Source organism: Apis cerana, linkage group LG7, assembly GCF_029169275.1.
Source record: "Apis cerana isolate GH-2021 linkage group LG7, AcerK_1.0, whole genome shotgun sequence".
NCBI classification, from domain to species: Eukaryota; Metazoa; Arthropoda; class Insecta; order Hymenoptera; family Apidae; genus Apis; species Apis cerana.
This window is the reverse complement of record NC_083858.1, coordinates 6,780,365-6,807,190: the sequence shown is the minus strand read 5'-3', so window position 1 is coordinate 6,807,190 and position 26,826 is coordinate 6,780,365. Positions and strand designations below refer to the sequence as shown.

At 23.7% G+C, this 26,826-nt stretch overlaps 2 protein-coding genes across 3 annotated transcripts in view; both read left to right on the top strand.

The window, feature by feature from the left end:
- Nucleotides 1-26,826, top strand: part of LOC107993215 (CCR4-NOT transcription complex subunit 6-like) — a 355,976-nt gene that overhangs the window by 26,357 nt on the left and 302,793 nt on the right. The window lies entirely within an intron of this gene.
- The window catches only part of LOC107993170 (CCR4-NOT transcription complex subunit 6), a 587,279-nt gene that overhangs the window by 456,127 nt on the left and 104,326 nt on the right, over nt 1-26,826 (top strand). The window contains exon 4 of one of the 2 annotated variants that reach the window (XM_062076967.1): nt 4,050-4,629. The exons of the other annotated variant lie outside the window; for it this stretch is intronic. Coding sequence (XP_061932951.1) covers nt 4,050-4,123 — 74 coding nt within the window. The 3' untranslated portion in view covers nt 4,124-4,629. Of the gene's footprint in view, nt 1-4,049; nt 4,630-26,826 lie in introns of those variants that run through there. 2 annotated transcript variants of the gene reach the window in all.

Sequence of the window (26,826 nt, the reverse complement as noted above, 5' to 3'; positions counted from 1 at the left end):
AATTACTGAAAATATGAAAATATATTTTAAAAAATTAATATTATTGAGATAAAAACATTAATATATACATTTTCATGGCATTGCTTTACAATGATTTATTTATTTAAAATATTTAAATATTTATTATACATTAATAGTTTAGAATGAATAATTTGACAACTATATTTGTAATACAAAATTATTTTTATGAATTGTATTTATAAAATTTTTATAGAAAATAGAGAAATTGATTTTTCTCAAATAATTATGTCATTATAATAATACTTAATATTAAAAAAGATTAAGTATCAATTATTCAAAAGATAAAATATCAATATATCTATATATCTATATAAAAAAAAAAGATATGATATATAATTAAACGAAGTTATGCTATAATAATGTAATTTATTATACAATTTATCATTTGTTTATTTTAACATAAATTTATATTCTTATGAAATCAAAATACTTTAGAAGTCTTCCTTCTTCTCATAGATAGATTACCTTCACGTTCTCTCGTAAACTATGTGATGTTTTAACTTGTAGATATCACCATTAAAAAGCTTTTTCGCGTATCTAAATGTAGTTTCTGCACTGGCTTATCGTAAGTACCGTGCGAGAACAACTACAAGTCATAGAGTTTCCTGTATCGCGCGATTCTCTGTGTAAATTCACGCCGTGTCGTTTCATTTCACCATACTAAACGTTTCACGTTACAAGATAGAAACTTTGAAACTGTTATATTATATCATTATATTTAATATCACTATGTTAATTGTTAGTTTTCAATAATAATAATAATAATAATGATAAAATTGAAATATTTAATTAGTTGATTAAGAAAAGATGCTTTTTTAATTCTTAGTATTAGTTTTCGTAAGATACAAATAAAAATATAAAATATTCAATTACACATTTAGTGTTGTATATAATGTGAATATTAAAAGCAGATTAATGGTCGTCGTAAGCTAATGATGAGATTACTTATAGTTATGTATTGTTAGCTTTTCTAACAATTATAATATAGAAAAATTGACAAATACAGTCAGAAAACAAAACAGAATCTCTAATGTGAAATATGCAAATGAGAAGATATAATTACTTAAATTATATCTTTTCGGGTAGTAAATCATTTTTATTTTATGATTGTTGTTCTATGTTAAAAAGAAAATAAAATAAAATAATTTTTGGAAAGAAACGATACAACAGAATTTCGTTTAGAATTTTGTTTAAATGAAAAAAATATACGAGCGTTGATAAGTTTCAATCAACATTTTTGTATATGAAATAAATTTTTATATTTTTTGGTTTATAGAATTAATCCTATAGTATAGTTTGAATTATCTTGTAAAATATGAGTTATATGTAATAAAAAGGTAGAAATTAATTGTAAATATAGATAAAAAATAATTGGTTTACCATTGGATTGTTCTGTGCAATAAGGATACAAGATTGTGTACAATTATAATCAAGAGCTTTACTTTTCTTGCATCAAAAAAACAATTTTAATTAATAAAATAACAATAAAACAATAATAAACAATAGTAAATTATGTGTATTTTATTATTTATTTTTTACAAAAAATAATTATTTTTTGACATGTAATAGGAACTCAAAATTTCAAAAAATTAAAATAAAAATTCATCAATTCAATACTATTAATTATTGTATAAAAATATGTTTTTTTAATCAGTATTTTTTTAATATGAAGACACAATCAATAATTTTATAAATATATTTTTTATTAATTTCTTTAAAATTATAATATATATTCTTGCAATATTCTCTTTGTTTTAGTAATAGAAAAAGCATACTGTTTGGATAATAGAATATTGTCTTAGATACTGAAGCTTCATTTAAAGTTTAAGAATAAAAAATAAATATAATATTAAAAACAGACAATATGAATTAATATATCCACTATTTATATAACAAATATAATAGTGGAATAATGCACAAGTTAGTAGAATAAAGAAGAGAGGAAGTGAAAAAGCAAAGTTTTAATCTAGACGTGTTAAAAAGTGGAATGTTTGACCCGTATGTAGGGTAGTAGTAAACTTGAGCGAACTTTTCAATTACTCGCTAGATTTTATAATTGTTTCCTTGGATAGGCCAGTCGACTTAATTATACGGATCCGTTATGTTCCCGTTTTCCTCAAGGCGTTCATTGCCGTTTAGAAACGAATGTTGAGACGAAATGTGGCGCAGCGGCAGCACCATCGTGGCAACGCTATTACGTCGCAACCATTAGCTTTAACAAGCATCGAGTCAAATAATTAGCGCCTTGCATATGAGTAAGCATTCGTGTGATTTATAGTTAAGAGACAAAAAGATTTCTCTGGAAGATCTGTTGAATAAGGTTATCTTCCAATCGCTGACTATTCATTTCACGAAATGAATTCTCTAAATTGATTCTCATGAATGACTCATTTTGTCGATGTATATATTTTCATCAAAATTTAATTGTACGATACATTTTTTAAGAACTAAAAGATTAAATTAGATTAAACAAAAAATAAGGAATGATTAATTGTAAATTAGATATATATATTAATGAAATTTTTAAAAATTTTATAAAAAAAATTTTCCATTAGAAATAAAATTGATGATGCCTTCTTATTTTGAAATATTCATTTGTAATTTTAAAAAAAAAAATTAAATTAAATTAAATATATATAATTTCAAGCACAAAAGGAATGCAAATCAAAGAAATTATCTTTACTAAAATATCTATATATGTTATATCATTTAGTATAAGACTTATAAAATTATCTATATATTTTTTGGTCAAAAATAAGTGAAATTTAGAGAGAATCTATCGTTTTATTACATTTATATTTTCATCAATTTCGATAAAATAAATTCTTAGCGGTTCAGTAAAGTAACTCTTGAAGAATGATTCGCGTAAAACTTGTCTTTATTATCAGGAAAAATCATCTATATCATCGCGCATCAGAAGTAGATGATATGACTAAATACCGGTGGCCATCTACTCGATCTAACGAGGATAACGGTTACATTCGAAAATAAATCGACCGTATTACGAATCCTTTCTCTAATGCAAGACACAAGAGAGAAGCACGTGCCAGCAGCAATGCAGTTAGTGGACCGTATAGTATACGCGGAGCGAGAAGCAAAATTTGAATCACAGATAAGCCTTTTAATGTCGTGTTAGATACCGCCCCTAGTTACTTTGAATTTTATCAAGCGCTTTGTGAATTGCTGATGAAACTAATCGATTGGACAAAGATTCAAATGGATGTTTCATCCTTATCGAAGCGAATTTCCGCGGAAATTTGGTAATGGAAAACATCTCTTTTACATTTGTTATTTTTCATTGAAATGGTGCCCGTTACTAATTATCGAGAGAAGTGAATTGTCGAAAATTTTCACTGAAAATTGATAAGAATGTCAATGAATAAATAATTTATCAATAATCATATATCAATAAATTTTAATTAATATGATAGTTTGGATTATTTTCTAGTTAGTATTTTATATATCATCGATTTCACTCTTTAAATTGAGAATCTCTGAATCTCTGAACGTTCTTAAAACAATTGATTTATGATTTATAGATTAATCGATTATAATTTGTAAGTACAAGTTAAGAACATTTGTTTTTTTCAACAATTGACAATACAAAAAAAAATATTTCAAATTAGAATTGAATAATTTTAGAGGATAACTAATCAGACATGATTAGTTTTTTACATATATAGATATGGATATCATATGATCATAATGATTTTATTATTATTATTAATCATATCACAACGAAATCATGTCATTTTTATTGCACTAACTATTTATGAAAAATATTTAATTTAGAAATATGTTAACTTGAAGTTTATAAAATTTATTTTATAAAAAATAAACATACAATATTTGTTTTTTAAAAAATCAAAATTATTCTTCATATAATTTTTCATTTATTGTGTCAAAGTATATGAAACTTTTATTTAAAATATTTTTTTGTATCAAAAAAGTTAAATAGAGCAGCCTATATAATTGTTATTTACAATTTGATTTTAGTTTTTATAATATATTCTCTTTTTTTATTTCAGGTAAGTTGAAGCTTAGTTATTGGTTTTCCCTAATTGAACTACTAGGTAAGTACAATTTTTCAATATTTATGTAACTCTAATTGGTTTAAGGAAATTTTAATTTATTCATTAATTCTCTTCTGGATATTTATATTCAAAATGTTAATGCAGCTATAATAAAATCAATAATAGAATACGTGTGTACATATTTTTCAATACAACTTGTTTCATAGAAAAACTGTTATCTGACAGTTTGATAGAATCGATTATCATAGAAAAACAAAAATGAAACGCGAAAAAGTATTGATCCAATTAAAGGGGATGTTTACATGTTGTGACATTTGACATTTCATCAATTTTGACTTTATAATTATCCATGCGCAACTGCCATCGTTTTACATGGTCTCGGGTTAATGACGGATTAAATGAATACAAGGACGTATAGCATATAATCGACCCCTCGTTGATGTCATTAGCGAGTATCTATTGATTATACCGTCCAGTGCAACGTTACTTTGTCGTAATTACATTAATCCCATCATCGATCAGTCATTTAATTACTGCACCGTTTTAATTGGCGTATTCGCTCATTAGACTTCCTGCTTGAAGTCGTGTTTATGTGGATATGTTTGTGAAAATTTTTTTTTTCTTTCTTTCTTTCTTTCTTTTTTTGAAATCGACTGCATAGCAGTTTAATGTACTGTATCAATTAATTAAACCATTTCAATATTTTTTGCGGATGGATTGTTTTTTGTTATTGTATATCTTGTTTACAATATTTTAAATGGTTACGCAGGAAATTTGATAAATAATAAAATTAAATTAAGAATTTATTAGAAAATATTATTATTAGATACGTAAATTTAAGTTATTCAATTAATCATTGGGAACAATATTTGTTTATACCTGAAAAATATGATTTCTTTTGTCATCTCGCATTAATAAATGATGCATTGATTTTTATGTTCATACAGTTTAATCGAAATAATTTGATTTTTATTGATAAGTTTTTATTTATTTTTATTTATTTTTTCCTATATATAAAATATAAATAACTATCTATAATTTTTAATTGTTTCATAAAAATAATAAAGGATATTTTAGATTAGACATTACATGTTTGAAATTTTTCAGAATATAATTCACATGTAATGTTATTTTTAAAATTTAATTTATTTTTAGAAATATTATTAGAAATAACTTTTAATGATTATTTATTCCCTTGATTAATCCTCAGAAATAATAATATTTGACCCCATAAAGCATTGTTTGTAAGTTATTAAAAAAAAAGATTAGAAAAATTTATTTAAATTGCAAATCGTTCATTCAATTTAATAATCTTCATATCTGTTTCATTATTATTGACTTATTGAGTTGCAATGTAGATATTGGTCAAGTTTCTGAAGGACTATAATAGTTCATGCAGTTTACTAGGAAGTTCTAATGGTGGTCAGAAGTGTTGAAGCAGCCTGGTATGGAACAGCACTAGAGGACTTGCTAATCGTAAGATAATTACATTCGGTAACCTCGGACCAAACAGTAATCTGATTCTCGGGGCGGACTTCTTGAGTTAACTGTATCCTTCGTCAAGGCTTTTCAGCTCGACTGTTAACTGCAAAACCTCGAAATTATGCTGCTCGAACGAACGATGCGATTTTTAGTTTAAAGTTAATAACGAAACTTATCTATAAAAACATTTTAAAAGTTAAAAGCGATTAAAAATCGCTGTGTAAATTTAGAATATTTAAATTGATTGTTGAATTATTAAAGAATGTATAGAGTGACTAATTTAATTTTATCATAATTTATCATAAAATTTAAATTTATTCGTAAACTATTATATATATAAATGCTTCGAACAAAAGTTTTTTTTTGATTTTTTGATTAAGGGTGATAATAAAAATTATCGACATACGAAAATCATTTTTAATTTTTTTACTTGTAATATTTATTACAATTTACAATATTTCGAACATTATATATTTAAATTAAAAATCAATTAAAATATAATTTCATAATTACTTTTTATTGTTTTTAATTCTATATCTATCTTAATAATTTTTTACTTATAGAATTTTTTTGAATCATATTATGAAAAATTGTGTTATACATAATTTACAAAACATTCAAATCACTATATTCATATCTTGTAAAAAAGTCATATATAAAATAATCAATTATTTTATTCCCTTTAATATTAAGAAATATTTTTTTATTTCACAAAAAAATTACGAATTCAATTTAAGTGGCAGAGTTAAATGATTCATCTTTATACTATATGTTCAACAAAAAAAAATTTTCAAAAAAAATATGAGTTAAGAATGAATAAACGATATAAAAAATAAAATTAAAAGTTAATATTAAGTTTTTAAAATAGAACCATATAATTTTCGTAATATAACGAAATACATATAAAATTCATTATTTGCTTCAAAGAAAGTACTGAATTATTTATGTCAAAGAATCTTTAATTTATAAGATATTTTAACGTGAAATTTATAAAATTTAACATATGAAAGATAAGAAATGAGTAGAAGTAGAATATCGTGTGTCTCTTATTTTTCATTTAATAAGTTGTATGAATTTCAACTTATAATATCTCCTAAATTTATCATCTTTCATAAATAATTTAATTTCCATTTTCTTATGAAATAAGAGATGTGATAAAAATTACATAATTCTATTTAAAAAATTAAAGTTGATCTACTTACAATCTTTAGAAAAACTATATATCTTTTCATACAAAACGATTTTCGTTTGAAACAATAATATCATTTATATTCTTCTCCACATATTTTCGATTAAATCGTACATACTGTACAATAACATATATCACCATATATCATATTGACCTGAACATGATTAAAACGAAATTTGCGAATACATGAATAATTGTGTAATAATTTACTCGTAATATAAAATTGTAACAAATTCGATCGATTGTTTCACGTTTCGAATAAGCGAAAAGGGAGAGGCAATGATGTTGAAAACCACTTCACCGTTAAATCTTCGAAAACACTCGAAAACGATATAATTTCGACCGATATCAGAATCAATTAATTAACCACCTATAACAATCGATCTGGAGAGGTTATAATCAACGTTCCTTCCGCGCAACAGCCGCCGACAGCCGTATTCGGATACGACGAGAGGAGGCACGGCCCTAATTAATTAGTCAATTAATTACACAATTTCACTCGAGCGGATCGATCGATCGATCGATCAATCGATTAATTAATTAGAGGTGCGTTCCACCGTTCCGAAAGATTTTCTTCTTCTTTCATGATAAACAGGGACACATGTCGCGTTTCTATCCGTCTCGAATCCGTTACTCCCGGTCGCCGTGAAGGAAAAACGGTGGAACGAGAGTCGGGTCAGCATCACGAAGGCCACCACCATCGCTGATAGTATGTAGGTAATTAGTCTAGGTTCCTGGAACGTAGACCGGGTACGTCGTGGCAACTTGCCCAACTATCTCGTCGGTGGAGCACGTATCCGTCGTCGTTTCTGGCGTTTCTGCCGTTTCTAACAGTCCTCCTAATCCTCGTGAACCATCGTGCAAAGGTCTCGTTGGTTCGTGGGCTCTGATCTGCCTTGTTATTGCGATACCAAGACCAGATTAACGTCGGTCCCCGTCTAACCCCTGATGCGCGCACTGTAGTAGACCCTTTTGTCGAAAGGTTGCGTCACATCGATGAATGGAATTTGCGGTGATTAAGCCTATATGCATACACACGTGCATACTTTGTCGTGTATGCATAAGCTGTTCTTTGTTGTACTATAGAATGGCATGGCAGGAACGAATTATCAATCAGAGGTCGTTGCAATATCGTGACATCAAAGAATTGATATTAAAGTATTGACATTACGTTGAGGATTCGTCGTGTTATTAAGAAAAATAGAAGAGAAAAAAGTTTGATTATTTTTAATAATTTTTAGCTTTGTATATTTTAAATATTTTCAGTTTTGTATATTTGGAATATCTTTCAAATATCTTGTATATTTTGGAATATCAGGGATGAAAGTGATAATTGATTTATCGATTAAATTAGATAGAACATTCTATATAATATAATATAATTATATAATATAATTTTTTAATATTAATGTTAAAAATTATTAAAATTTTTATCTTCAATTCATATCGCATTTTAGAGAAGAAGAAATACTTTGAAGAAAAAATTATATTTCCATTTCAACTATTGGATATCTTCTTTAATAATTTATTTAATTTAATTTGTTATCTGTAATGCAATTAATATCGTAGATAAAAAAGAAAAAGAATATAGCTCGAATGAAATTATCTGAATTAATGAGTTAAATGAAATTAAAATGATCAGTTTCAGAATCTTCAGAAATTCTGTTTCAGATTTAAAACGATAAAAGAATGTATTTATTTTTTGTTTTTGCATTAAAATTAATTTTAGAGAAAAAAATAAATATTTCGATTTTTTTAAATTAATTTATCCATTTACTTAAATGTACATACTTCATTTGTTTTCAAATAATAAAAAAGAATCTTTCATTATAAAAGTAATGTTCATCTATTTTTTCTTGTATTAAGATATTTTAAGGGTTTGCATTTCTGTTCAAAAATACTTCGTTTTTATTTAAAAATACTATTCAAATTTATTTGAATTTCTATGAATTAAAATTTAAATTTGACTTTAGTTAAATTTTTAATTAGTTAACTTTATAAATAGATTTGTTTATCTAATTTTCTGTCAATATTTAATGAATTTTCATAATTTTCATAATATGATATTAGATATCGAATATGATACTACTGTATTCTAATATTTTATAATTACTAACTATAAGAATTAATTAAAAGTACTATAAAGACTAAAAAAATTATATTTTTTCTTATATTTTGCAATCTGATTACATTACGCAAATCTTTCTATTCTTTTTTTTTTAACACAAAAAAACAATACGTAATCTTATCAGATTCTGCATTATTTAATTTAAAAGAAAAATAAGTAAACTTTTATATGACGAATTAATAACGAATAATAATATAATAAATACTAAAACGAATTATATAAAAATTTATTTTTGAAATTATAATAAAAATACAATGTTTAAAACACATCTATACTCAATTCATTATTATGAATATTAAGAGTACCGGTAAATAATTAGAATAAATTACTATTTTGATAAATTATTTTTGTTTCAATACTAAAACAAATTCATATCGAATGAATGAATAATCATGATAATTATATTATGTTTAAGTTGAATTGGATTTAAATATTTGAAATTTATCACAATGCGGGAATAAATTTTTTATTTTCAATTTGATTAACGATTTACTTATTATATCTTAATTAGTTAAGTTTATTGCCATATATTAATATTGAATAAATGATGGGTATATGTTTATGCAGAAAATATTTGAATGCTTTTTTATTTTTTGATGAAATATTAATGAACAATTTGTTATTCCTAATGAAATTTTATTAGTATAGAGCATAACGAATCATATATATGAGTAATTTTTTTTTATTTTTTTTTATTAAAATATCATTTTAAATATATGAAATCAATGTTCAATTAAAACACTTTTTATTTTTTAAATATAATTTTTTAATGGAGCAAAATTTTAAATTGCAAAATATTCAAAAATTATATTTAAAATATGAAAATTTGTTGAAATTTTAAAGATTGATTTCATTTTTCGTCGACAAATAAATTTCCGTATCTAACAAATTATACTCTACACAACAACATGCTCTACATACAAAATTGTTTTTATTAAAACAAGAATTTTCGAAATAGATGAATTTTTTTGTAAGATTTCTTATCCATATAGAAGAAATTCTATATAATAGTAGTAAATATACATTTTAGCTGCACTTGTAAATTTTAGCAGATTATCATATTTAGTAGTTTAATATAGTAATAATATTGGAATAATAGTAGCACAATTTTTATGCGAATACCGCATTGTACCGGATCGTAGCGTAATAAATAATAAAACTATCATTTCCTTGATTGTTCGCGTATTCCTTATATTTCGAATGCAAATACGAAAAGAGGATTTCTGGTTACGAGATATTTGAAACCATTGCGGTTTATTTCTCTTGTTGCTGAGCCATAGCAAAGAAAACTTGGTGAACAAAAACCGAACTGAGCGCGTTATACGTCGATACTAACGATCCGTGAAATCGTGTATTTGCGAAACGATTCTGTTTGATCTTCCGTGAAAGGGAACAATGCGACATTGCTACTCGATTCATCGAGTCCACGTGAAAATCGATACCGGCCGGATTAGTTGTTCACACTTGAACTTTCGTCTTTCAAATTTGAAGTTTCAATTTCGCGATCTGAAATTCAATTTGCGAATTGCAGCCTGCTGGCGTGTCAGAAATAGAAGATCGTGTTAGAATTCGAGGGAATGAAATTCAAGATTCGTTATCGACAATTCAGAATTTCAACGAACATCTTGACACGTGCACCTGTTCTTTCCTAACAATTTCTTTTAGTGACTTTCTTTTAAAAGATGACCATTTCTTAAAGCAAATATTTTAGATAAGTTTGGTAACTTCTCTCAATTTTAATGATATTTTTTTCTTATTTAAAGAAAAATTTTATCTCATAAAACTAAAACCAGATTTCAATAAAAAAAATTTGAAAAATATCATATTTCTATTAATTTTATTTAATTCGACGTTAATCTAAGCTTACATTTTGGTTGCCTTACAAATTCTCTTGATTTTTATTCTCCACAAGTCAATAAAACGAAATTATAAATTAAAGATCTAAATATTAAGAATAAAGATATATTAACAATAAATATATATATTATTAGAATATTCTATATATTATTATTTAATTTAACTTAATTTAATTGTACTTATTGTAACTTCAATATCATAGCTTCTTTAACATTTCATTAAAATGTAAGATGAATAATTAGAACAATTCTCAGAGATTATAAATGCAACCTAACCTAAATCTAGCTGTATTTCATTGCTGATATTTTTATACTATATTTCACATTTTTAAAATCAGACACAATTTTTATTGATTTTTTGAAATAGCTAAAACATATTTTCTTAATTTTTTTTATTTATTTATTAAGAAATTTCAGATTTTATGTTCAATTTCAAATTCAATAAACAAATATAGTTAAAATATAAATTGATAAATACATAAAGTGTACGAAACTAATATATTTATATCAAAATATAAATTATATTTAAATTCTATTATTATTAGTTATTATTTCTTTATTATATGAAAATTAACAAAATATAACAGATATTTTGTTAAGTTCTCTCGATCGAAATCTTATTTCATTGATGAAATAAAATTTTTAATGAAGTAACTATAATAAATATTGTCCAAATTTTGAGAAATCAAAAATAAAACTATTCATGTTTTATTTTATTTCGTTATTTAATCTTAAGAAGATATTGATTTCCAGAATATTTATTCATTCTCATTTCATTTACCTTCTCGAATATCATACACATAAAAAGTCATGGACTACTTATCGTGAAAGTCTCTATGTGTAGAGGTTAAAGTTTAAGGATTGTTCGCGCAGAATGTAACAAGTTTTATACCATGCGAATTTCGAAAGTTTGTTTTCCCGCGATAATAAAATCTGTTTCGTTTTTATTTCGTCAGCAGAATTACGTAGTCACTGTTTACTTTACTATACGGATTTCGGCAACAAACTTAACAATATTATTCCCCAGCATTAACCCAATTTTAACGTTGTATTCTTGAAGCAATCCCGAGTGTGAAACGTTTCTCTATTATCTTATTCAACGAGAACAATTGCAGACCAAAAGTATGTTTCTTCTTGTTTATTAATAGATTTTAACATTTATTTTGTATTTTCTTCTCGAAAAAATTACCATATATACAGGTGAATAGTAATTTGATTCTATTTATTATATATGATTAAAATTATTATATTTGATTAAATGAAAATTATTATAAAGATACATAAAAATATAGAAACAAAATATCGAAATCATCATTCTACAATCTTGAAATCAATAATGTCATTCAAAAAAATTCTTTGAATTCCAATTTTTAAAAAGTTTTAATGGATGGATCTTTTCCAATGTAAAATTCCAAATGAGAAAAAATACAAAGAGAGAAAAAGAAAGAGAGATTTTTTTTAGAAATATTAATAATTTTGTAATAGAAGTTTATTTTATCTTTTCGTAAATTTTCTAATATATTATATTTATAAATGGAATTATTGTATGTATCAATAGAACTAGAATGTATTTTTCTAATTTTTCATAATTTTCAAAACTGAAGAAAATTTATCTTCTATAACATTTAATATTTCAAATTGTTAAAATTTGAATCAACAAATTTTTTGAAATGTTGCAAAATACTTAAAATTTTGTTTTGTAATTTACAGGAATTTCATTTCTGTTTTTTACAAATAATGTCTTTTACAATATCTAAATAAGAAAAACTGAAGGAATTTAAAATAGATTAAAAAAAAACTATCATTTTTTATTCATCATTTTTAATTGAAATAAATAAATTTATAGTATAAATACCATTTTATTTATTTGTGTTGAAATATCAATAAATTTAATATAAAAAAAGAAAAAAATATTATATTTGATAATAAATAAGAAAATAAAAAATAAGAATTACAAAGTCAAAAAAATTTTTTGAAAAGAAACCAAAAATCTCAAAACTCTTGTACCTCCAAAATTTCATTCATTTTAAAATTATATAAATTATATCTTACATTTTTTGTCTTAAATTATAACTTTCATATATCAAATCAAAAAAAAGATAAATTTTTTTTATTATTAAAAAATAATCATTCAGTTTTCATCTTTTTTCCATATAAAGTAAGGAAAAAAGATTGATAAATCAAAATTGTATTAAAGAAAAAGGAAAGTATAATAATTTAATAAACTGTCGGAAACACTAGCGGTATTTCAGGCACGCGCCGTTGAAGAAACAAGAAAAACGAAAAGTAACGCGTTTCTCCCATCCTTTCTCGTTAATTTTATCGTAAAAACGAGTAAACCAATTTAATTCTCCTCCATTGAGTGAGTTACGAGTCTGATTCGAGCAAAAATAAAAGTCATCTTCCCGCAATTATTTCGTTTTATCATATCGATCGGTGCACAAAAACATAAAAAATCAAGATGCTGGCTGGAAAGATGTCTGTACTTACATTTCACATTTTACATCGAGCGTATGTTTGTCTCGTTTTTTTGCAAGGGTTCTTGACACACGACGATTAGAAACGCCGAAAGGAGACATTTTCCACAAACGCAGACTTACTCGCTCGGCTCTTATCTCTTATTCGTCCCGTGTTTTTATTTCGTTTAACAGTATCTCCTCTCTGTAGAGTAGGGCGAACCGAGATCGTGTAGATGTACATGCTCTCGTTCTGTAATCGAATACAACCATCGTCTGAACCTGATATGTGTATATATACATCTATACACGAAGTAGCACGTGCGAGAGTCCCAATTTGGTGAAAAGCACTTGAACGCCTTTTGTTGCCAGCCTGGCAATTCTGTAACATCGTAGTCGCGATCGTTGATAACCATGAAACGAAGAAACTGATTTCCATTTGAATTATTCTTAAATGATCGTCAATTCTCCTTCTCGAATTTATCTTTTGTAATTAACTGATGTGGTGAATTTGAGATTTAGGGAAAAAATAGATATAAATAAATATCAGATAAATAGTTGCTTTTAGAGAATCTTAGAGTAAAGAGAGAAATCAAAGAAAGAGAATCAAATGAAAAAATTTGAAAGATTTCATGTGGAATGTATAAACATGAATATTATTAAAACATAACTTTTAATTTTCGTATTTTTTCTAAATAAAAGCAAAATTAAATTAGTACAAATTTGGCTCTTTTTGTATTAATAAAAAGATTTTATTGATTCATAAGCATAATATTAAATAATATAAATAATATCAAATATAATAAAATAAATTAATAAAATAATAAATAATAAATAATTAATTAAACGAATAATTTGTTTTATTTTATAATGTAAATTGTAAATTGTGCTTTCTGGATTATACAAACATAATAGATTTATAATTGGCATGATTTTATAGTAGACATTGTATTTATAATTCGCCTTTGAATTCTTCAAAAAATTATTGCTATCGATTAAGTATTTCGTATTTTTAACAATTTATTCAATTTATTTTTAACAATTTCACTTTCTCTTATTTTTTAAATTTAACTTTTTTTCACAATCAAAAAATAAAATATCTATTAAATAAATTCATATTGTTATTATTTAACTAAAAATAAATTATTTAATTAAAAATAATTAATAATAACAATTATTATGAGATAATATTTCAATTATTGTAGTATTTGAAATATACTTATTAATATTGTATCCAAATCAAAATTTTGGCATCTCATTCTTTTTTTCTATTTCATATTTCTTTTATAAATACTTTCTAATAAAATTTTGAAATATTACAATAAAAAATAATACAATAATACAAAATTGAAAAATTTCAATCCCAGATCAGATCTTTAAATTTTAAATTGATAAATGAATAATAAATTATCGGATTATAAATTATCTGATATAATATATATTATATATCATTTATCAATTTTTAATGAAAATAAATATATAATTTTCAAATTTGTTTTAAAATCATTTATAACTTTGTAAAAAAAACGATGATTTTGTTTGTTATCCAATTAATTTTCCTATGACAATAAAATATTTTCAGAATTTTTAATATTTATCTTCAACAATTATCACTATTTTATATTTATATAATTTACACTTGATGCCATTAAATTATAATTAAATTATAATAATGCCATTAAATTATAATATAGTTCAAAATATTTTTTATATAACCATGAATGATAGAAAAACAATAATCATGTTACATGGGATATATATATATATATATGTTGTTAACATATAAAATACAAAAGAAATTTAAAATTAATGATTTCTTTGGTCTAAATTATTTCTTTTTATTTAAAAAATTAATATTTCTCGAATATAAAGATTTAAATTTATATTGTGAATATTAAAGCAAATGTAAGTATTTTTTGATTGTTTAGCAAAATTATTTAACAAAAATTTATTATATTTATTATATCATAATTTATGGTAACAATAATCAATTGTTGACAAATAATTACAATTTCATTCAATTTTCATTCACTTTTACTTTATTCAATTAGTAATAAAATAATAACAATCAAAAAATTAGAATTTTATGCAATTATTCGAACCGAGCTCTATCATTTGAATTGTGAAAAGATAATTAAGATGGTGTGTATAGATAGATTCTATCGTACGCGCGAACAGTGACTGCGGAGTTACTAAAGAGTAGAATCCTGAATGCACGTTGATTATATACGAAGAGAGAAGGTAATCGTTAATTCTTTCCTCTGAAGGAAGTGGTCGGTTGTCCAGGCTGTAGACAACGTGGCACCCATGTGTCCTTACGCGTCGCGATCTTTCCACCCAGACAATGAACCTACTCTTCATTCTGTCGATCCACGTGCCCACTACAGCAGGTAAATACACTTGAGAACGGTTTGGCCCATTATCCTCTTCCTAGTGTGACTTCAATTCCCGCGGTTTATCGAGAGAAGAAAATGCTAGTAAGAGGAGGAGAAAGCGCATGCGCTAGAGAGAGAGAGAAATGGATAGAGATGGATAGACAAAGAGAACGAAAGAGAAAAGTAGAGGGAGTAAAAAGAGAGAATAGCATAAAGAGGAAGAACGATGATCCGTTTCCAATAGATATTATGCCATCGTTTCTTTCCTTTCTTTCCTTTCTTTACTCCTTTCTGTTTCTCTTGTTCTATTTTTTATTTTTTCCTTTTCCCTTTGATCATCGATATTTTCCTTTAACAATGCCGACAATGACTCGCATCATGAAATGTAGAATCACTCGTCGCTTTCTTTTCGTTGTCGAAAAAGATCCTTTGAAAGGAAGGCAACCGCGCCTACGTCTACAATAAGGTTATTGACCTTTCATCTTTATTTCTTACCCGTTATGGAACGATGACATTTAAGTTCGATCATTCGTAATGTATTTCTGACTGTGATTGCCGGTATCTAAGAAACTCGATCGATATTCTAAAGGGTTTAATAGTAATTTTTTCGATGTAAGATAATGATTATACAAATTTGATGTGAAGATATTTATCGATTTTTACATGTATCATATATTAAATATCGATCAATTAAAAATATTAGTTAGATTGATTAATTAATATTTACGATTAAAATAGATTATATTTATTAGTTATTAAAATGATTGATGGACTTATTTGTCAATTAGTTGATAAAAATATTAATTGTCAATTATCAATTTTAATTAGTAAATATTTTGAAGAATAAAATATTAAAATATTTAAGTGTTATGATAGAATATCGATTATCTCTGAATAATTGGCGGATAAATTTATTTGAATAAGCGGATTCTTTGGATCAGAAAGAATCAAATTTATAAATATATCAAACAATTAAAAATTAAATAATTTTCAAATATTATATAAAACAATATATCTAATAAGAAGAATAAAATTATATTATTACAAAAAATAAATTAATCAGTTTTCAGATCGTTTTCAAATACAAATATGTTATTGTTAGATATGCTAATTTAAATATATATTCATTTTGTATTCAAATAATTGATTGAATAATTAAATATCGAACAATTAATGTTTAAATAATCGAATCGTTCTCCATAATTTCAAAAAATTTATACTTTTAATTTTCCTTATGAGTTAATTTATGAGTTATGATATTTATATAATAGAATAATTGATATAATGAATGAATAATTTTAATAATCTAATATCTTGTAATAAATATATCTTTATTTTTTCTATATGTGCATAAATAATTTGCTATTATTCATTTCTAAATGATAATAACAAAGGAAATCAAATTCCATGTGTAATATTTTATTAATTTCCACAAATAATGTCGCATTCAATTTTTGAATTTGAATGCTAATTTTATATTTTTTTGAGAGTTAAATTTTATTTTGTATTTGAAGTCGTTCATCAAATATTAAGAAATATATGTTTCAAGATATATAAGATGTTATATTCGTGGAAAAGTTGATTCTAAAAGTCAAAATAAGTACAAAAGTTGATATATAAAAATGTCGGTCAACACTTATTTATCATGAGCAATTTAAGTTCATGTTAAATAAAAATATGACAAAAGAATAAGAAATTTTCTTTTTGTTTTTATATATTTAAATAAATTTAAATTGCTTGTAATTTAATAAAAAAATTTTAACATTTTTATATGAACTTTTTTGTTTTGGTTTTTTGATTTGATTTGAAGATATCCTATGAATATATTAATATCTTGTAGATAAAAATAATTTTAAGAATTTTTTTATATATTTATATTTATATTATATTCGCATTTTTATCGAAATGTAAAAAAACAAATAAAAATATTTTTTTGATCGATACTTATTTTGATTTTTTTGTGTATTCTATAAAATTTTTTTTTTAATGAACGCATAAAAGTTTCGTTCGCGATTTTTTGTGAGAAAAATTCTAAAGATCTACAGTTAAAGAATTAAATTAAAATTTTTTAATACTGTAGGATATAGATATACAAGCATCGCCAATGTATTAATTGCTCGATTTAATTATATTAATTAATTGGAGAAAATACATATAATTTTAATAATTAAAATAATAAAAATAATTTAAATAATTCAGATTCTTCATTTCATGTAAATTTCGATGCTTTGAAACTACAAATACATAAGATATATTTGACGTTAACAAAATATATTTTATTATAATAACGATAGACAACTTTGTTCAAAAAAATATTTTCATTGAATTCTTAAACATTAATTTTAAATATAATATCAATTCATCAAAAATCTGGAAGATATGAAACATTTGAAAAATCATTGAAAATCTGAAAAATATATCTGTATTTATTAATATTAATAATTTTAAAACTATCGATTATTCATATTTTATTTTAAGTAGAAATAAAATTATTTATTCAAATAATTGAAAAAAATTAATAAATAAAAAAAGAATAGATAAATTTCATCAATATTATACATTAATGTACCAGTGTCAAACTCAGAAAATTTTCGTAGATTAAAACATGATCTTTTTGAATAGTAACCGATATTCAAGCGTAACAATAGACGATGAAGATCTATCGTGAAAGCCATTATGAAGTTCTTACTATACTGCCCTCTATTTCTGCTCGCTATGAATACATCTTACAGAGACTAGCAAAAATCGAATCTTATTGAATAGTGAATAAAAAAAGATTCTATTGTGAAACGTTACGAATTCATGGCCAAGAATAATAGGTTGGCACATATCGTGAAAGTACTTTTTGTTGGCTAACGAGTCAAATATAATGACTTTATTGTCTTGAAAAAACTAGTGTATGAATATGTAGATATTCGTATAATAAAAAATTTTTCTCATATTTTCATACTTTGTTGCTCATAAAAATAAATTTCATAATGTTTAAACATAATTATTTCTTGTTCTTTGACAACGTGTGTACATAAAATGCAAATTAAAATAATGAAATAAATAGATATATTCTATTTCATTTGGTTGCATTGCTAACTTATATTATAATTAATGCGGATAATTTACAATTTCTCAAATAATGTATTCATTATATCTAGTAATTATAAATTTGTTAAGTATTTAAGCACTTAATTAGTTAAGTAGATGTAATTAAGTAGATTTATATAAAGTTTGTTTAACTTATTGTGTATATGTTACGATTCGAAATATTCCATTGGAAATATTTTCTTTAGTTATTAAAATATATTTCTCTTTAATTGAGAAATATATTTTATAAACTTTTAGGATTATGACTATTTTATAAACTTTTACGATTATGAAGATTTCTCAAAATATTATCTTTTTTTAAATATTTGAAATTTTAATATCTATCAATCTTATGTGTGTTTCTAAATTAGCAATTTTGCAATAATTTACTGAGATATAAAGATATTAAATGAAAAAAGAACATTTATTGAGAAATGTCTATTTTTCGACATTTTATAAACCAAAGATATTTTTGAAACCAAAGAATATAATTTTAAAGAAATTTTAATTTTGTTATTTCATTATAATGTGACATTTTCGATTTTAATGGTTTTGAATAAATTTTTTTTTTTTCAATATTATCTTTAACGAATAATGTATTTGCGAATTCATGATTAAAATAAATGATATATTAATTCATATTAATTCATATTCATATCATATACATATTATAGATATAGTATTAATTTAATTTATAAATTCAATATATATATCTTATATATCTTATCAATACCTAAAAAATACCAAGATTCAAAATATTAAAAGCTTATTATCATTTTTGGGTAAAAAAAAAATGCTGGAAAATTAGTAAAAATTACTGAGAATTAAATTTTAACATTTCTTTCATTATTGATGTAATTTAATATTAAATTAAGCTAAAAATGTAATTTTTTTTTATATTTGTTTTTTATTCAATAAATACTTTTAAAAGCGCTTATATTTAATTTTATTATTTTATATTTATTTAAATATGCATTTAATTATAATTACTTTCATATTTCAATAAGTAATGAAGAAACTCAATATTGCAAAAAAGAGCACTCAAAAATATATTTTTTTAATTTTATCATTTTTTACTAAGTAAAAATTCATCATTCTTAGTGCCATTTTATTTTATATTAAAAAATAAAATTTATTTATTATTGATTTTATAAGATTCTCATAAATATCTTTCATTTTATGAATAAATGAAAGTTTATATTTTACAACTTATATTTCGAAAATAATATTAACAGATATGATTTTGTTTTAAATAATTTCCCAATTTTATGTGCATAATTTGCAATGTTTGCTTTTTTAATTATTCTGAATAAATTTCAAACATTAACATAAAACAAAAAGATTAAGAATAAAATTTATTATGTTTCAACAAATTATGAGTTGGCGTAAATAAGATTATCTTTTTTAATGAAAAAGTTTTAACGAAATAATCTTTATTTTTAATTAAGTCACTTGACTAATGCAATTATTATCATTGAATTTATTCTTTCTAAGTAACAATGTTAATATGGATATAATAATTTTTTTTTATTATTTATTTAAGATTAAATCATATTTTCTTTTTTTATTTATAAATCAATTTGAATTTTTTTAAATGTCTCAAATATTATTATAAAAATCTTATTAATTGAGTTTAAGAATCCTTTTTTAAGAAGATGAATAATAAATAAAGTGAAATTTATTATTAAATATATTATTAAACTTACAATATATTGAAAAATTATATATTGAAATTTTAAGCAGATAGAATTAATTTAAGAATACTAAAAATGAATTAAACATGTTTTATACTAGCTTATTATATAATGTAATAATGGTTTATATATATAATTTATTCGCCTAAGCTATCATTTTTTAGCGATCTTATACTATGTAAAAAAATATTTTTATAGTAATTAGTTTCAATAAAAACATTTTAAAATTTCGTTTATTGAATATTTTATGAAATTTTAAATATGTAAATACGTATACATTCTTAAAAATCTATAGAATAATTTATAAAAAAAATTGGTAATATTTGCTGTTAAAATATTAATAAATGTTCAAAAATATATTTTAAATATTCAGTTATTTTATATTATATTTATTTATTATATTAAATTTATAAATGTTATAATTTAAACGTAGAAAGAACAAAAATTTCTCTAAAATTTCTTTAAAATATCATATTTCTAGAAAATATAAAGATAGAATACATGAAATTATTTATAATTATGTAAATCATGGAAATTTTATTATTATTGAATAATAAAAGGAATAAAAAAACATAAAAAACATAAAATTAATGAATTTAATGATCTTATTCTTTATTCATTAATTAAAAACAATTTAAGAATAATTGTTGCAGTAAAAATTATTTAAAAATTTAAAAATATTTTGAACAATAATAGATTTTTTAGATTGTTATAATCTATCAATTTTTTATTATATTTAATAGATGATGAAAATATTTGAATGTTATTTTATATGAAAATTCTGATTTTACTGAAAGTTTTTATTTAAAGGGAATAGATTACAGAATAACAAAATATAACGTTTATATTCGTTGAGAAATCTCTTTTTTTTCATGTTTTGAATACAATTTATTTTTTAATTATTTATTATTTAATTATTATTTAAATATATGATAATGCAATAAATTTCAAATTTTAAATATTTATTAAAAATTGTACTCTATATTGTACAATTACAAAGTTTAAAAAATAATTACAATTTAAAAAACTAAAATATATTGAAATTTCGAGCATTGATTGTTCTTGAAATAATATTTTGAAAAAAATATTGTTCCTTATAATCCATTATAGCCCATATTTTATATACACATAATTTCATTAGAAATAAAAAATTGTTCCTAAATTAAAAAATAAAAAAATATTTATTTTCATGATCCATTGCATATTATAATAAGTTTCTTAGTAAAAATATTATACAAGTAAAAAGTAAATATAAGTAAATTTGAGGAAGAAATTAAAGTTTAAATGATTGAATGAAAATTTAAATGAATTGAACTTAACTTAATCTATTAATCTATTAATTTACCTACAATAAATATTTTTATTTTGTAGAAAATAATAGATTGCATTGATTATTTCATTAAAAAAAATGAAATACATATTAGAAATGCATATTAAATAATTTATCGCTTTATTGTAAAAAATTTTCCATGCAAAATTATTATATATTTAAAATATGAAAAATTTTAAGCATTAATTTTATAATATTAAAGAGATATTTCATCGACAAAAAAACTTATTATTTCTAGATATAAATTTTCATTAAAATTAGAATTTTCGATTTTAAATTTAAGTATAAGATTCAAATATTTGTGAACTATTCCTCAATTCAATAAAAAATGAACAGTAACAATATTACTGGATTTATTAATATCCAAATTATTTTTACATTTTTTAATAATTTTTATTGCATTATTTTATTTTGAAGTCTGGAAAACGCGTATAAATTAGTGAAATACATATATTTAATTTTATTAAAATCACGAATATATTTATTCTCGCGTATAAAATTGATAAATTTTCCTGTCAAAGATTGATATTCAAAATCCATGAAACTGGGAAAGTGATTGATATCAGTTTTCAATCTCCGTTTTTTTCTCTCAATTTGATACAGTTCTATAATTTAAATTCACAATATTTTGTTGCAACTTGTAAAAAAAAACTTTGTTGCATTTACTTTATTTAATTTAGCTAAGAACAGTGCATTGAGGAGTTAGTTTAATTTTTTACACTTAAAAACATTTTAATATTTTATTCTATTTTAATATTTCTATCATAATTGAAGTTAAACAATTGTACTATTAGATTTAAATTTTACATAAATAAGAAATATAAAATTAAACCAATTAGTTTATATTTTGATATAAATTTTGGTGTAAATTTAAAAAAATTCCTTGAAAGAAAGTTTTTTGTTTTCTTTTACTTTTCAGATTTATTATATTTTGATATTTCAATTTTGTATTTCTTTCAGATAATTAAAAAATATGTGATTTATTGTGATTATCAAGCTATTATTTATTGGTATTATTTGTTAGCCTAAATTTAATGGCAATTTCAATAATCTAAAGTAGTCAATCAATTATTTCAACACATTTTGATAAAATAATTTGTATGTAATAATCTTATAATTTTTAAAGGCTTCGGTTGATCGACACGAAATTTGAAGAGATGGTAGATTTTAGGTTCTATGTATTTCTTAATTTCTGAAATATTAGCGAAAAACTTTCGATATTACATATTATTTACATATTATATAGATATAGACAGACATTTTTATTCATATATTACTATCCAAATATTATTAATATTAGGATATATTAAGTTTCTTTTTTTTTTTTTTTTTGATAAGAAATGAATACATAATATTTGTTATTTAAGGATAATTTATTGTATTATATATGAACCGTTCTCTATCATCTTCTTCTATTTCTCAGGGAACTTCATTATTCCCTTTTTCCAAAATTCTTGCGGTTCTATATTTGCAAAATATTGCTTGAGATATCTTTTTATTTCGCTTACGGATTGGAATCATTTATCATGGAGAGAATTTTTTTAATAAGAGAAACAAGTAATAATCAGATAGAACAAGATCTGGAGAATACTGAAGATGCGATAGATTGTCGCAATCAAGCTATAATAACTTTTTTCTTGCAGTCAATGCAACATGTGATTTTACATTATGATGGCCTTGTCGGTTTGTCAATTTTGACCGTTTTTCATGGCATCTTTCAATTTATCAATCTAATTGCAATATTTTCCAAAATTGATGGTTTCACCTTGAGAAAGGAGCTTATAATAGATCTTTCCAATCTCACTAAATGGATAAAAGAACTTTTTTCAGGTGAAATCCAGACTTCGTAACAGTTGGAGGTCTACTGTTCTTAAATCAAATGCATTTTCAATGCACATTTTGATACAAAATCCAAGTCTTATCTCCAGTGACAAGTCTCTTTAAAAAAAAGATCTCTTTCAAGTCACTGGAAAAGGAAATCGTGATTTATAAAATTGATCTCCGTCAGTAGCTGCGGAACCTAAACTTCACATCAATTGACGTATCCCATTTTGATCAAATGATTATATACTGTTTTTCTGGAAATGGCTATCTCTTGCATATTATATCGCGGATTTTCATCGAACATAACCTTGATAAAGTTTGTATTCATTGTTGCTTAACGGTCGTTACAATCTTCATCTTTCAAGTTAAAAAAATTGCCAGCTCTAAATCTCTTAAATTTCTCTCAATTGCAAATGATCGTAATAGTTATAGCATCACTTCCGTAAACAGTACAAATCTCGTCTGCAGCATCATTTGCATTATCAATTTTTTTAAAGCAATAAAATATAATATGTCACAAATGCTTCTTTTGGTTATTTATATTGAACGATGTAGAAAAAAGTTTTAAAAGAGACTGTGTCACGAAACGTACTTTAAAAAAGCTCTGGGATGACTGAAACCGATGCCATAAACGGTTAAATAAGTCTGCATGTTCATATAAAAATAATCAGTTAAAGTTATTCCATTAGTGTAGTGCGAAAGAATGGGACATTCTAATAGAATAATTTTAATAATAATTGTCATCATCGTAATATTTACATCATCTTTACTATCTAAAATTCTAGTTTTAAATATTTATAAAAAGTCTAATTATTCATTTTCAAAAATTTAAACATATAGTAGAAATAGAAAAAAAACAATTATACAAATGTGCTATTATTTTTAACATATTAAAAACATCTTATAAATATCGAAATTGGCTATTGTACATTTGATGATTGTACAATGATGATTTTTGTAGAAGACTATTCTATTAATTACATCTGTATAAAGAATTCAATGCATACTATAAGTAGAATTTTATGTTTAGAATCCAATCTATTTCCCATTTTACTTTTTTAAGAAATTTCTAATTTTACAATTATTTCTTTTTTTATCGAATATTAAATTAAAAAAAAAATATGTTAAAAACCTAAAGAAATAGTTTCCTTCGCTTCAACGTTTAAAAATTAACTATATAAACAATAAATATACAATGCCAGTACAATGGTAGTTAGAATTCCAAATGTAAAGGTTAAACGAGGCATACAGCGATACTACAGTTCTTGTCAACACTGTTAAGTGCATTGCAGGTGCATTTAACAACGCGCGTCATTTCCGGGGTGAAAAAGAAGCGCGCACGCTAGTTCCCTATTATGCAAAACCCGTTCACACACGTGTCATTCGTATCGCATCACACGTCATTACCCTTCTTACCCCCTTGGCGCATCCTCCCTTTCGCCTCGTTATCCACGGTTCAACAAACTTGAAATCGCTGCACCTGCAGCGTTAATGGTTTTAACGTTCCCGTTAAAACGTTCGACGCGCGTTACTGCAAATGATGCAGCGTCGAATATTAACGGATGCGCGGAGAAATGTAGTATGCGCCCAGGGTACACGAGCAACCCTTCGCTCAATCCTTTTCTTCTCGCGCCATTCCCTTCTCCCCTCTCTTTCACAACCATGTCTCCCATCGCGGAACAAAATTGACGAAACGCTTTCAGAGATACCACGCCTTTGATTCATGGCTATCCGCCACATAATACTATGTGGGCTATGCACGAGAGACAGGATATGATGTATGGATGAGACATAGAGGGCGATGGGGTGAAGCGGCGAGTGTCGTAATGGTTTTTGGTATGTATATGAAAACATGACGTTGACGAAACGCTTCATCGAGGGTGCGTTGGTTTTCGGTATATCGCTTTTGTTGACGCGAATCCGTGCCACGGATACGTGAATGACGTGAACTTTCACGAACAAATTGAATTGTTTCTGGAAAATTGTTCTTTTCTCTCTCCTCTATCTCTATCTCTCTCCTCTTTTTATCTATCTATGATTTCGAGGATAGCTCGTCGAAATTCGTCGTTGTGCGGATAGATTGTATATGTGTATATCTATATATTCGAAATGTAGTATATTTTGCACATTGAACAGTACTGGGTGGAATGAATGGTGAATCGTACAATTCGATAATTTGGTTAGAAATTTTTGTTTATTTTCTATTATTTATTTTCTATTATTAGTTTTTAAAGTAAAAGTTCATGTCAATCGCAAATTATCATATTTTTGTGAAAGATTCATTTATATTTTGTAAAATGTAAAATATATATATCGTTCAAATTTTTTAACGAATGTATTGGAAATAAAATGTGTGGATTTATTGAGATGTGCAATATCAAAATATTATGAAGTTTAATTTTATCGTAAGATTAAGAAAAAAATAAATTAATAATAAAAATTAAAAAAAAAATTTAATTTAGAGTTAACTTTTATTTAAATTTTCATTAAGTTTTATTTAGACAATCCCATATTTATTTCTCAATCCATAAAAGAAGAACAAAAAGAGTATGAAGATAACGTTGACAAAAATTAGGTTGATATGTCGTTGAGATCAATAACTATATTTATATTATTGAGTTCAGTGGGCTATCCATAAAAAGCAATCAATTCAATGGAGCAATGTTTAAGATTCAAAGACCACTCGTGAGACAAATCTTGCTCACTGATTCGTTCGCTTTTTGTTTTATAATCTCTGTTGTAATTAAATTGGTATGTTATCGATATTTTCATGGAAATTTTAATCCAGTAAATTGATGCTTCATTCGTCCCGGTTATAAACGAGATTCGCATTTTTATCCACGGCACAATTTAAACGTCTAAACCTAAGTACTTCCATTAAAGAATCGCGTTACTGCATTTGATATTGTTCTCGACCCATTTTTTTTTTCTTTTTTTCTTTTTAGATACATAGAAACTTTCAGAGGAGGATATTTATGCGAAGTTATTCATTTTTTTCATGGATTGCAAGATTTTCATATATTTAATATAGTTGATTTATTAAAATATTTACTTATTAATTCAAACAACGAATTCATAATATATAATAAAATAAAATATTGAGATGTTTGTATATATATTTATATTGTATTATTATTTATAGTATTTATACTATTTATTTATATATTATTACGTTAATATTTTTTGATATTAAAGATATGTATTTTTATTAATAATATTGAATTTAAATATAGAAATTATTGAACCAGTGAAACTAGTCTAGAATATTATATTTTTTACAGAAATGGAATTTTATTAATTTTATGAAAAGATGCGTGGTTTATTTTCTTTAGATTATTATCTTTAGATTAATATTTTTT